The sequence below is a fragment of the Tubulanus polymorphus genome, chromosome 5 (assembly GCF_964204645.1).
Source record: "Tubulanus polymorphus chromosome 5, tnTubPoly1.2, whole genome shotgun sequence".
Taxonomy (NCBI): domain Eukaryota; kingdom Metazoa; phylum Nemertea; class Palaeonemertea; order Tubulaniformes; family Tubulanidae; genus Tubulanus; species Tubulanus polymorphus.
The window spans coordinates 14,030,847-14,045,807 of record NC_134029.1 but is presented as its reverse complement, the minus strand read 5'-3'; the positions used below and the strand labels follow the sequence as shown (position 1 = coordinate 14,045,807).

The 14,961-nt window shown below is 37.6% G+C and overlaps 1 protein-coding gene across 5 annotated transcripts in view; it reads right to left on the bottom strand.

Moving 5' to 3' along the window:
• The window catches only part of LOC141905831 (uncharacterized), a 270,857-nt gene extending 263,615 nt beyond the window's left edge, over window positions 1–7,242 (bottom strand). For all 5 annotated transcript variants that reach the window (XM_074794884.1, XM_074794885.1, XM_074794888.1 and 2 more), the window contains exons 1-2: window positions 7,097–7,242; window positions 2,711–2,802 (exon numbers count right to left, since the gene is read on the bottom strand). In XM_074794884.1, the coding sequence (XP_074650985.1) occupies window positions 2,711–2,802; window positions 7,097–7,115 (111 nt within the window). In that variant the 5' untranslated portion in view covers window positions 7,116–7,242. The remainder of the gene's footprint in view (window positions 1–2,710; window positions 2,803–7,096) is intronic.
• Window positions 7,243–14,961: the final 7,719 nt, after the last annotated feature.

Here is a 14,961-nt window from a genome sequence, read left to right as displayed (position 1 = left end):
GGCATTCACACATTACATGTGAATTTCTAATCAAGCAATCACATACTGATGTCATATGATTGTCACCACTGATATCAACAAATATAGTCTCATTATTACTGGTTCCAATTTTGCACATTATGTCTGTTCCGGTGACTTCAATACTTGTATTTTGTTGATTCCCACTTTTGTGATAACTGGACTTCATTTGAGTTTCTTCAGGTGATAGCTTATTCTGGCATTTACTAATGTTTTCATCAGATTGTTCTGGGTTGGCAACATTCATTGTATCAAAAGATTTGAATATAGTATCACAAGTTTTGTCATCAGATTTCAGCACAATATAAGTTGCTTTGTTCTCAATATTGTGTCCATTTTTAGTATCTGAATTATTGGTTGACAATCCAAAATCCCAAACTGTTTCATTTCTGTCTTGATGATTATACTTCCTTATCGTCAGAACTTCATCAACTCTGGGATCTGTTTTTGTGAGCATATGTTGATTTTCAACTGGATTTATTTCAGTTGCATCACCGGTGAACTGAGAATCAGTACCAACCATGATGTTCCGAGTACAAGGTAATGACAAAGCAGATGTACCTTGTGACATTGTACGAACTAATGAACTAGTACTACTCTGGGTATCATTCATCACTGGAACAATAGATGTGGATTCATCTAGATTCATAGTTAAACTATCAGTATTAGTACTAGTATCGAACGATTCAGAAGCTGAATGAAGGTAAATACTATCACACTGGGCAGCTGTCTCGCATGTGGTTAGTTTTGTTAGATCTTCCTTTTCTTCCTTAGATTCAGGCTTGTTGTATTTCAAATATGAATCAACAACATGAAGCATCAAATTATCTTTTTTTGAATTATCTTCAATTTTCAAATTGTTGATACTTGATAGCATGTCTGTGAGTATGGATGAAGATTGTATTTGAACAGATTCAACTGTCATTTCCTTCTCAGGAAACTGCTGTAATACCATTGGATCAGTTGAATCTTGAGGTTCTATTTTCATCTCGGGCAGTTTGACTAGTGGTTCACATGAATAAAACAAAATAGAATCCTCATTGTTACTCTTACTCACTCTAAGAGAGACCACCGGCTCACTGTTACGCCTTTTAGTATAATATTCTGAAACTAAATACTCATTGAATGCAGAACTGATCTGAGGAAATAGAGGACTACCAATAATTTCTCTTATTCTTGCATTAAGAGCATCTTGTTTTTCATTATGCAATATATGCTCTAAGAATCCTGATAAAGTTAATCCTGCTACATCAGAACTGGCATCATCAGGTATATGTTCAGAATCTGGTGCATCTTGTTCAGATGGAGGCAATAATCTGTATGAGGATGGAACAGCCTCAGTGAGCAGTGAGTATATATCTGCTGAATAACCACAATTTTCACCTACAGCAGTTCCACCTGAATCGAATCTCATTATATAGTCATTTAATGAACTCTTTCCTCTGTGTTCAACTTTTTCATTCAAAGCAGATGGCATTGCTGATACTGGTTCATCGAATAAATCTTTCTGTTTAAGTTTCTTCTTTTCTTTCATATCTCTCGCCAAAACCTTGCCTAATAATACCGACGCCTTTCTCGTAACATCCAAATTCTCTGAATTTTTTTCAGGCTCTACCTGTTTTATACCTTTCACTTCAGAATAAGATAGTTTATCATATTGATTCAATCTCAATGTGCAATCTATCTGCAAAACTTTGTCTAAAAGTTGAGAAGCAGTAGGCCTAACAGGAAATAAATTTTCCTCTTCAAAATTACTAACTTCAGATTTTTCTGGCTTATCTTTTAAAATCATGTGCACAGGCTTATCTGGAGACTTTCTATCACAGAAATATGTTTCCTCTCCAGTTTTAAATGAATCAGTTTTAGGATCATCAGTTTCATTGTTTTTCTTTTTCAGAAGTGAATTGAAATCACAATAACCTTCTGCAAATCTACTTGATATAGCAGGTGATATCATAGGAGGCTCAATATTTTGAATCTTTGATGTAGGATAAGTAAATGTTTGAATTTCATCATGAAAGTGCACTTTACTACCAGTTTGACCATCGTTATGTAACTCCCTTGAAGCTGGCTGTGTGACTGTATCGCGTTCAGACTGACACAGCATCTCACCCGGACTTTCATAACCACCTTCTGAATCAGCCAAATAAGGATCGCCTGAATCTGATGTCACTGGTACAGTTTCTCTTCTCTTTTTATACTTTTTTCCAAATGCTAAAGTAGCGATTTCTGATCTCAGCGCAGCATCACCAGAAACATCAGCATCATACTGGGATTTCTGCAAATTATTCAATTGGACGAAACCACTCTTTTCGTCGTAGTCAGCTTTTTCGAACAGCACTTCATGAGAAGTCCCCAAAATTTCATCACCAGCAATTGGCTCTGGTACTACTTTCGAATTTTCCTCATATTCCATTTCCTCAACAGTAATGACTTCAAAATTACAGGAATCATCATCCCCATCTTCCATTTTCGGTGATAGAAGTACTTCATCAGGCACTCTTGGATCCATCAGTTCAAAAAATTCCTGCTTGATGTCAGCTGTATTATTCTTATTGCAAGCGTTAATATCTTTGATCAATGATTTTTTTGTGTCAGTCACATCTATCTGTCGACAACCATTAATTTGGTTGCCTTGGTTACTTATACGTACAGACTCACACTGACGATGGATATGAAGTGAATTACTTACTTGAGGTGAGCTTGAGCCAATGGTACCTGGAACACATTGAGATGATATATCTTCTTCAAAACCTGAAATAACATTAGGTTCTTGTCTTTTGGCTAAAAAAGAATAAATAAAAAGAAAAGGGTAACTGATTGGGATGGACCCAGTCATTGATGGTATACTATTGATTTTGTCAATAATTGAATATGGCATACTTCATTACATCGTGTACCATTTCCGTCCGATGTTCTTTTGGTGAAATATTTTTCTTTAAAAAGTAATGACTTAAAAGTTGCACACTATAATATGGCAGATGTAGGGTACCAAACTCTGTCAATATAATTATAATGGTATAATTTGTTCTAAATATGATGAATGCTATCCTCTTTCAGTTTGTATCCATGAATGTATCATTGTGAAATAGCTCAGAAAGATTTTCGAAACAACGATATTCATCTTGTTGTATATTCTGAAAAATGACATATCCTGAACGTATTTCTGAGGAAGGAATTATGAATGGAACAGAGGAGGAAGCCAAGATAAAGTAAGTTTTGGACAGTTAAAGATGCTGCATGAAAAAACGTGCCCAAATAAATCAAATTTCTGACACTTTTTTAATTTCCCAAAAAATGTGAAGCCCACGGCTTTCAACTTTGTGCACCATAAAGAAAAACAAATTACGAAATATATTTTTGCTAATTGAATTGGTCCAGTCCATAAGGCGGGTCATACTAGTTAGCGTCAGAAAATGTCAGCGTCGGTGATAAATTGTTGTTGTCGATATTAAAGGGTCTAAAGTCAGTTTATACAGCACATACATTACAAATTGGAAGTCCCTTCCTTGTACATCACAAAGTGACGCAGTGCCGTTGGTGATGTCATAGACCCATTATCGCTGCTTGCAGCTATATTCTTATTTTTTATCAATTATAACCTATTTATTGGTTTAGTGGTCAAGAAATTAATTTTGCATTCTTTAATTACTATAACTAGGAGTCCAGGGACACCATGGCCACTATGGAAATGGTTTTAAATGCTCAACAATCTGACAATTTCAATACATAACGCCCCCTAGTGACCATATACAAAACCAATGACCTTGAAACCCACCACAATCATAGAACATGTCAGCAGCTATGATTTTGTAATCGATTGTGATAACAAAATATGCCTCGTTAGCAATTTAATATGGAAATACCAATTTAATATGGAAATACTAAGTTATTCTACTATTCAACGCCCCCTGGTGACCATATGCAAAACCCAATGACCTTAAAACTCACCACAATCGAAGTACATGTCATGAAACACAACTTTGCAATTGATCATGGTAACAAAATATGCCTAGGTACCAATCTAATAAGGAAATACTAAGCTATTCTACTATTCAACGCCCCCTGGTGATTATATGGAATAACTAATGTCCTTAGAAACTCACCACAATCATAGACGTTGTCATGAACTACAACTTTGTAAAGTAACAAAATATGCCAATTGCGTCATAATTGGCTGATCAAAAATACTTGTCCCAGGAATAAAACATCCCTTTCCAAAGAATACCCATCACAAATTGCAATGAGAAATAGCAAACCAGTAGGAAGCTACAGGACCTAGAAACTGGCCAAAATTGACATTTTTAGGCACTAAAAAGGTCATAGGATGGCCATCTTGAGTCAGATCGACCCAATTTTTATTATGCTGATGGGCCCTTGGTAGATTCAAATACAAACTAAAGATCAAGGTAATTGATCAAAGCGTCTTCAAAATTTCCCTCGAAAACTTCGAAAATGTGTAAAAAGTGCTTATTTTGGCGAACAACAATGGCTGCCAGTCGGCCATCTTGAATCTTGCAGGGGCAGGTTTTGGGCTGAAGATGTGTCTAGGGTAGATACATGTATAAACCAAATATCAAGACATTACCTTGAAGCGTCTTCAAAACATACCAAAATAACTGGATTCCGTCTACGGACGGACGGACGACGGACGAAAAGTGAACGCAATAGCCCGCTGGGACTAAAGATAACACGAAACAGACTACGTTTTGCCAGTTAAGAGCGTCTCTCCACATAAATTAGAGGGACTGTAATGGACCATTTGTTGACACTAACCTTTAATAAACTTTGTATGGATACAATCAAGATAATTCAACCCCATACTTCCACTATTCAACGATCGACGCACAGCTTAAACATGGCGGCGCCATTCAATACGCTAATCACGATGCATCTAGCTCTACACACATCAAAATCACACTTGAATTACAAGTGTTGACTTATGAGAGACAATCGAAATCTAGCAATTTGATTGGGAAAATAGCAGCACTATAATTGAAATAAGTTGATAAACCACCTCCGACTGTCTAATCATTTAAAAGCTTTGCCTTCACATGGAGCCATTTCCGCCTTATCACAGGTGCACTCTGCCGCCGTGATTCGCCAATTCAACGATAAAAACTTTCCCACGGTCTTACTATCGGCATTTTCAAATAATTTAGGGAAATATTTTAAACTAGGGGTCCAGGGACACCATGCCCACTTGGGAAGTGGTTTCCAATGCTCAACAATCTAACAATATCAATATTCAATGCCCCCTGGTGACCATATACAAAAACCAATGACCTTGAAACTCACTTCAATCATAGAACATGTCAGCAGCTACGATTTTGTAATTGATCGTGATAACAAAATATGCTTCGTTACCAATTCGATATGGAAATACTAAGTAATTCTACTATTCAATGTCCCCCGGTGACCATATGCAAAACCCAATGACCTTGAAACTCACCACAATCATAGAACATGTCATAAACTACCACTTTGCAATTGATCATGGTAACAAAATATGCCTTGGTACCAATCTAATACGGAAATACTAAGTTATTCTACTATTCAACGCCCCCTGGTGACCATATAGAATAACTAATGTCCTTAAAACTCACCACAATCATAGACATGTCATGAGCTACAACTTTGCAATTGATTGTGGTAATAAAATATGCTTATGTATCAATATAATGTGGAAAAACTTTTTCCCACCTACGAATGAGTACTGATGATACCAAGATGGCCGCCAATTGCGTCATAATTGGCCGATCAAAAATACCTGGCTCAGGTATAAAACATCCCTTTCCAAAGAATAGCCTTCACAAATTGCAATGAGAAATGGCAAACCAGTAGGAAGCTACAGGACCCTGAATTTGGGCCAAAATTGACATTTTTGGGCACTAAAAAGGTCATAGGACGGCTATCTTGATTTCGATCGACCCAATTTTTCTGATGGTGATGGGCCCTTAGGGGATTCAAATATATACGAAAGATCAAGGTAATTGATTTAAGCGTCTTCAAAATTTCCCTCAAAAAGTTCAAAAAGTGTAAAAAGTGGTGATTTTGACGAACAACAATGAGTGCCAGTCGGCCGTCTTGATTCTGACAGGGCCACTTTTTGGGCTGAAGATGTGTCTAGGGAAGATACATGTATAAAGCAAATATCAAGACATTACCTAGAAGCGTCTTCAAAACTCTTCAAAATAACTGGATTCCGTCTACGGAAGGCGACCGACGGACGGACGGACGAAAAGTGAACGCAAGAGCCCGCTGGGACTAAAGTCCCAAGTGGGCTAAAAACAATATTTCACACTCTGCATTAATAAGATTTAAGTATTTACTTGTTTGACAAATCTTCTTCTGAACTCCCACCAACAAGTTATAAGTGGCGACACGAAAATGACGTCACCGACTCGCTACCATCTTATAACCTTCATGATTACGTCATGAAGGTAATAAAAACAAGAGCTCCGAGGGGCACTATGGCCAGCCAGTCGGCTTTACATAAATGGCAAATGATGCATTCATTGGGTTACATTGTCAAAATACACTCCCCCACTCAGACATGTCCCCGCTTAGACAGTCCTACCTATAATTTACACAGTAAAACCTTGTTTTCATAAGTAGCACAGACAGGGAGCTGGCAAGAACAAATAGATCAATCTTTTCCCTTGGTTTTATTGATTTGAATGCGGAATAGAATCAAATTGGATTTTTAAATATGTTCAATAAAACCAAATTAAATTGGATTTGATGTTTTATTTGTTCAATAAAGTAAAAGTTAATTGGATTTGATATTTATATTGCAGAACAAAATTTGATTGAATTAGTAGTTCCAGCAGAGTCTTTGCTTTCTGATTGGCTTTTTAAAACCAATATTTTTGTGTTCAGATTTTCGCCAAAAAGCACATACATCTTAACGACGTCCAAAATTGAGCGCCCTATGATACTCAATTGCACAGTCAAAGGGCCATTCCTCTGGAAACCATGTCATTTAGATTCGCTCCGTTTGTATAACATATTTGTAATAGGCTAGCCGTAGCCTAATAATAGCTAAAATATCTGGAATAATCAAACTATGACTTACACAAAGAGTATTCATCCATGCTGCTAGTACTACCAGGGATATCGAAATATTTTTGCAACAAGCCTCCACAACCAATAGTTTGGCTTGCGTTTTTAGGAATACCGATCCTTGAAGTAGATTTCAGATAACTCTGTTTCACTAGTTCTTTACTTGACTGAGCAGATATATCAGATCCAGCATCTAAAATTAATGAGAAGTATGATTAAAAGTACCCGTAAGCAATTGTAGAACACGTGAAACATATGGACCGGAAAGGATACATATCTAGAGAGTTAAAAATTCTTGTCAAGTGATTTGAATGGTAACAAGAGGTCAATGTCCATGCATGGACCTTGATACTTTGTCAGATAATCGGAAGTTCCAGTTTGGGTAAAGAAACAAGTCCCACCTCTAACTAACCGTATCAATTATAACAAATATACATATGTCACCACTTGTGCTGAAATCTATAGAATTCAATACTGTCTTAAGTTATGCTTGTTTTCTGGCCTTATTCTAAGCTTAAGATGGGCATGAGTGAGAAACTTTTCACTAGTAATTCATTGGAGGTTTAAGTTTTATGCTCTATCCGACCATTCCAGTTTCAAACTTCACATCAGTGAATACCTCTTAAAAGAAGATGAATAACAGCCATAGCAAAAAATTCTAGGCCTGATAATAACATATCATTTGTCATTACAAAGACAGTTATTGATATAATGATATAGGCCTATATAAAATATTTGAGCAATTTTACCTGTTTAAGGATAGGTAGGTAGGAAGATTGTTTTATTTTTTCAAAAACATTTTATTTGAAAATGAATGGGAAACGTACATTAGACAGATTTCATTTTAGTGTGTACCATTCCGTCCCCGGAAGTCTTTTGCATAATACAAGAACAATAATGTATCCAAACACAATATTTGCGCATGTTTTGCTTTATAATGAGTTATTCTAACAAATATTATAATATGAGGCTGATTTGAGATCGTGTCCACAGATTATCTCATTCAACTCTGGTATAATAGCTGACATTGTGCATGATCAATTTATGGTGTATCATCAACTAAAAACTGGTATATTCCCCATAAAAATAACCACAGAAGTTCACCAAGAAGTGGGCATGCTACACCGTCACAGAATCATCTTCATCAAATGTACACATTTAGCACAAATATATACAATATTGCCGAAGCAAATACTGTTAAATCAATAAAATGTTCAGTGATATGTAACTAGAGTCAAAGATTGAACCCGATGTGGCTAGTCAGACACAAAAATCAATAAATCAGTCAGGGTGCTTGATTCGTTACCCGGAGTACACCAAGTAATACACTAGTGAATCAAGTAGGCGGGAGCACTACTCCGAACTCTCCACTGCTACCCCGAGAAAATCAACGGTGTGATAGGTGTACCGCTAGATGGCATTACTAGCAAAATGGCGGATAAAAAGGATTCGGCGCCCACGTTGACTTTTTATAAGTGTTCAATTTGCGGAAAAATGTTTGTTTTTGTCGATCTGATAAAAAAACATAAATGTTATGGTGAGTCCTTATATAAGACAACCATTCTGCACGTATTAAGTCTTTGAAAATTGTCATGTAGTGTTTATCAATCTGCTTTTCAAAAACAAGGCTTAGGATCTCTCAATAATGCCATTGATTAATTAATTAATGGCAATGCTGTCGTCAAGTATGTATTACATTACTTTCATTATAAATCTTCTTTTCTTTCATTACACAGTTGCCTCACGTGCTCAACTTCAATCAAAATCACAAGCCAAACCAGCTACAATTGCAGCGCCTCCTCAACGACAACAAGGAACAAAGCCGGAAATGGAATTACAGTTCCAACAAGAAGAATCTGAAGGACCAGCACGGTCTGGCATGAGCAGTAATGTATCTGAAGATGACCAGGTTCCAATTGACAATAAGCCTACATGTTCTAATGATAATAACAGTGCTGGTTGTGGTATGTAGGCCTATCTAGGCTTTGCTTCTCTCCCTGACCCTTCCATATCCGACTTCTTGATCTTACAGCGATTTTAATAAATTTCTTATTCCATTTCAGATGATACTGCTACATGGAAAAGAGGAGAGTCGCTTCTTCTGATTAACATATATCGAGAATGGGAACCAAAAATCAAGAAAAAAAAGGCCCTGTGGGAAAAAATAGCACAATTGATGTTGGCAAAAGGTTATAAATTTACTTGCGCACAATAGAAAACAGATGGAAGACCCTTGTGAGAGGTTTGAAAAAAGTAAGCGACCACAATTCAAAAAGTGGTAACGAATGCCAGACACACCCATTCGAAAATGAAATGGAATTTGTGTTTAAACGTCCTAACATCAAGCCTCATAATGTCGCGGGTTCAACCATAGATGAAGAAACTTGTGCCTCAGATAGTAGCGAGTCGAGGACTGAGCGAGATAAGGTCCCACCCCCACCGCCAAAGAAGAGAAAATCGAACGTCTCCCAGGTATTAGATGTACTCAATGAGCACATGACCGAACAAAGGGAATGGCAGGATTCTGCTAGGGCCCAACAGGAACGTATGCATAATGACAGAATGACCGTTATGAAGGGCTTCTTGGACCTGTTTAAAGACTTGAAGAAGAATTAAATCAAAGAATTGCCAGCCAGCAAGGACATGAATACCGTATTTTCCGGCCAATAAGCCGAGGGCAGTTTTTTAGCCTAAAATACATGGATTTCATAAAGCTTCGCCCAATAAGCCGAGGCCCTTCATAAGAGATTTTAATTCACTGATTTGTCAATTAGTTCGTCCTAATTGACGATTTAAGAGGCCAACAGTAGCGCCCGCCGATGTGTGAGAGTGCTGTGTATACTATCATCGCCGAGTGACTGTGCTATATATAGACTCACTCAGCTGATTACTATACACGCAGCCATACACGCAGTACGCGGCTCACTGCTGATTTGCATATATACTAATGTATGAACTGACACGTGGTAGTACGATGAACTCGCGCGTTATATAAATGTATACCATTGCCGCTGTGCGGTGATAGAACAATCAAAGTAAAAATAAAATAGTTCAAAATAGATTATAATTGGTAGTAAATAATGACCTCAAATAAATATCGACCACTTTTCTTGATTTTGACGATCATTGAGAGCATTAGAGTGGCATAGATCAGGAAGTGATTTTTTATGTCAGATCGTATCCGCCCAATAAGCCGATCACGATATTTTGGGTAAAAATCTGAGGCTAGAAAATCGGCTTATTGGCCGGAAAATACGGTAAATGATAAATTAGCAGTACAAACGCCTTGCAAAACAATTGAATGATATTTCTTTCTATTAACGTACACCTGTGCATGCTCATGTGGAGCTATAATGCTGATGTGTGTTCCATCTAAAGCCCCAAGTATATTCGGAAATTAAGAGCTCATGAGAAATTCATCTTTTATTTTGTTCTTCGCAAAATCATCGAAAGGTAATTTTATGAACTTTTTCTTCAAATGCGTCATAACTACATTAAACACGCGATTTCTAGATTTAAGAATGGTAAAATCAGTAACGCCAAAGCGATCAGCCATTCTATGTATTGTTTCCTGATGGGAAATATACCATATGGTTATAAGTAACTGTTTTTCGATCGTAATTGGTTTTCTCCCACCACACTCCTCATTAGGCCTTTGCCTTAAATATGGTCCTATATTCTGCATAATCACTTCACATGTAGCTCTAGATATTCGGAAGAATCTGCTAAAATCATCTGCGAGGTATCGTGGAATTACACTCTCGACATAGTTTCTACATTTTTCTCTGTCTTCTCTTGTTCTAAAAAAGAAACAGAAACAAAACATATATTATTTATTGCACACATAACAATTTAAGGTCTTAGTGGTAAGCCTTTTATAGTCTGATGAAGAAGCTAAAGTGGAAAAAATCTGATCGTAAAACTTCACAGTGAAAACTTCACTAACTTACTGGCTATTCTTACTGAATGGAATGAGCCTCTGTTGATGAGGCCGGTCTGGGAGGAGGAGGACTAGGACTGGAGGAGGTGGTGTCTTGAAGACGATCATTGACATGTTAGAAGATTAGAACGCAAGAATCAGCTCGTAGACTAACATTACTTACACAGTAATCAGCAAACAGTACATGCTTAATGTGTAGCCATTAACTTCCGTGTAGATGGCTTCCTCCATACATTCTTCCAACAATAATGGGATGAACGATCGAAATAATACCGCCTTGTCCACCATATTTGTTACTCTGATAACACGGATACCGTTTGTTTCCGGTGTGCTCCAGAGTAATACTCGGAGTACTCCGAATCGTCGAATCAAGCAGCCTGAGTGAGAGCGAACGCTACGATATTTTTTTACGTCACGCATGAGTAGCGTACGCAACCAGCCTGCGTAGGTCCATATATGGAGTTGATGACTTCATATCGCACTTTTTTGAATCTTGTATACGATGGGCACGCAAGAGTAATTGGAAACTGCAGCAGTAAGTTCACGTTTTTGTTATAATGAGATTTGCAATATTCCGTCACGCATGATAGCGTAGTTAACAAGTAGCGTAGGAAATCATTGAATTGTTTTTCTTATGCCAAAAATACTTCAAATCGTAAATAAACTTTGATCTTTTGCAATTTTTTACCCCCCAGTTGATAAAAAACATGGCGATAGCACCAAGGTCAACTAAGGTTGCCCACAGGGTGGGGATTATTGATTGATTTGTAAACGAGGCTACACACGTGACGGCCGTCTCTGTGCGGACGCTAATTTTGTGACTGATAATTTGTGACTACGCTATTTAGGCTAGATGATTTCAACCTAATAAGCCCACTAAACTCAATTAAAAACTAACTAAAGCGAATCTATCACTCGATCAGACAGACGTATTTGATATTTTCACCACGAATTATATAATTAGTAGAGTTAGGCCTAAATTGATTTTCACATTATCTGTCATCAGTTGGCAACATATTCCTGGTTCTTCCAGATGACTTCAAGGACGGCACTGTACCGACAAAATCTAAAACAAAATGATCCCGAAAAATACGAAGAGTATAAAATTCGCCAACAAATTGCAGCACGAGAACGAAGGCTGAAGCTTAAGGTAGAGTGTAATAAAAAGAATCCGAACAAAGAATCGCTTAAAAAACGGGAACACATTAAAATACAAACACGCAATAGGAATCGTCGTCTTCGGGCAAAATGGAAAGAGGAAGAAAAAAGCTTAAGCTCTTCAGTTAAAGAAACTGGAGGTGGACTTCGTATTAAGTTAAGGCCTAAGACGAGAGGCCAGGTGGTTGACGAACATGCCGCATGGCGAGAACGAAAGCGTAAAGAAACTGGTCCGGACAAAAACGTCGACGCGTAAGAGAGTATGACCGGCGAAGAAAAAGAGCGGCCACTGAGCGCAATTCCCAGACAAAAAATGCATGCAGCACTGGTGGCGACGAGATCGGCCCATATAATTCAAAGCAATCACTCTACAATGCAACACACAAAGCCAATAAAGCTATGCCCAAATCTCCCCGAAAATATGCTGTTATTGTGAAAAGATTGTTTGAAAAATCAAATTCCTCCACACTTCCATCAAAATCCGATCAATTTCCCGATGACATGAAAAACTGCAGTAAACACGTAGTTAAATCAGTTGCATTGCAGTTTATCGAGAATAGAAAGAGAGTTAGTATCAGACGTCTCAGTAAAGAAACTGGGCTCAATCGTCAAACTATTACCAAAGCCCAAAAAGTGGGCCTCACTCGAAAACCACGGTCTAAACTTAACTTGGCCCAATTTAACACAATTCGTGCTTTATACATGCGGGAGGATATATCCTCTATACGTCCGGAGAAAAGGTTTGCCAACAAACACGGGCCAAGCTACCGTATGACATGCTCTCTAAAAGCAGCATATGGTATATTTCAGAAAGAAAACCCTCAGATACGAATCGGGTTTACAAAGTTCACTCTGTTGAGGCCCAGAAACGTTCGTCTTCTCTCATCTACAAGAGAAGTTTGTACCTGTGTGTATTGCGAAAATGCAAAATTCAAAATCAGTTCATTATCGCTTCATAGCTCAATTAAAGTATCGAACGTCGACTCATTAATCGACATACTTTTATGTCCTAAATCAGATGCCAGTCATTTTTACAACCGCTCGTGTAGCCTGTCTGAATGTGACATATGCAAGGACCACGGTGACACTATCCGTGCCTTGTATAGCAATATATCAACTGATGAGATAATCACGTGGAATCACTGGGAAAAACACGAGGATTCTAATGGCAGATTAATATATTCTCTAATTACAAAGCGTGGCACATTAGCCGAGATCTTGTCTGAATTTTGAAATTGATCTTCAGAATAGCGGTGGTGTTACATTTGTACGACATGTCTTTACTGCTCGCTGGCAATCATATCAATATCGAAACCTCCGCGAAAAATTTACCCGATAATTTGGCATTGTTTATCGTAGATTTCGCAAAGAATAGAGAAATCAAAGGCACGTATTTCGGAAAAAGACAAGTTACATTACACCCATGTGTTGCATACTATAAATTACCGAATTCCGAAACCGCCGTGCGACATGCATTTATCATCATATCGGATGACATAAACCACGACTTCCACGCAGTAGAACACTATTTTCAGAAAGCTTACGACTCGCTTCTTGAAAATACTGGAAATGAATTTGAAAAAGTAATAATCTTTTCGGACGGTTGCGCCTCACAGTACAAAGGCAAAGGCTGTTTTGGTTACCTTGCTAAAACACATATCCCAATTGAAAGACATTACTACGGCTCGGAGCACGGCAAAGGTCAAGGGGATGGCGAAATTGGAATTATAAATCGAGCAGTCGACCGGGCCATAGCATCCGGAAAGTTCATTATCAAGAATGGTTCAGATATGTTCGAATTTTGTAGCAAAAATCTGCTTCTGGATGACCCCTTGACCAAACGGTCATACATTTATACATCGATTAACGAGATAAACCACGATGAACCATTTGTAAACTCGGTGCAAACAGTAAATGGCAGCAGGCGCCTTCATGCTTTTAGAAAATGCGGTATAAGTGCGAATATTGAAGTCAAAGAGTTTAGTTGTTTCTGTCGTGTTTGCATTAGTGCCCCATCTGATCGACGGAAACCTATGTCTATTTGCCTAAATGTAGTATACACTGGATTATACAACAAGCGTAAACTTCGATCCACCGTACCCTTAGTAACAGAATTTCAGGTTGGTCTTTATTTCAAAATAGTTCATTGGGATGAATACCGGTAGTTTGTTAATTTTATTTACAATTTGACACAAGTTACTTTATTAACAATTTTACACATGTTATATTATTTACAATTTTACACAAGTTATTTTATTTACAATTTAATACAAGTTATTTTATTTACTTTTACAAGATATTTACAAGCTGATATAAGTTATTTCTCATTTATAATGTCTCAATATATACCATAGAATACAACATGTAATGAAATATTAAATAAACTGTATTTCTGTAAGGTGGACGATCCCGAAAGCGATCCTGATAGCGAGTTGATTCCGCTAACTGCGATCAATGATGGCGAATACCATGCTGTTTTCTATGAGAAAACATTCTACATCGGCAGGATATTAGAAGTTCAAGACGCCAAAGCGAAACTGAAATTCCTTCACAAAACCGGTGCTACGAGCTTCGACTGGCCTAAACGTCCAGACGTCGATAGTGTCGACAGACGGCGGCGGTTTTTTGGTCCTCTCGATATAATGGGCCATGGCCCATTCACTTTCAGCGAAGCAGATTTGAAACAAGCAGGTGTCGAATACAAACAATGTAAAGGCATCGAAATTGAATTAAAGGCACAACTTGATCTCTAAAAATGAAACCAAACGAGAATTATGCGC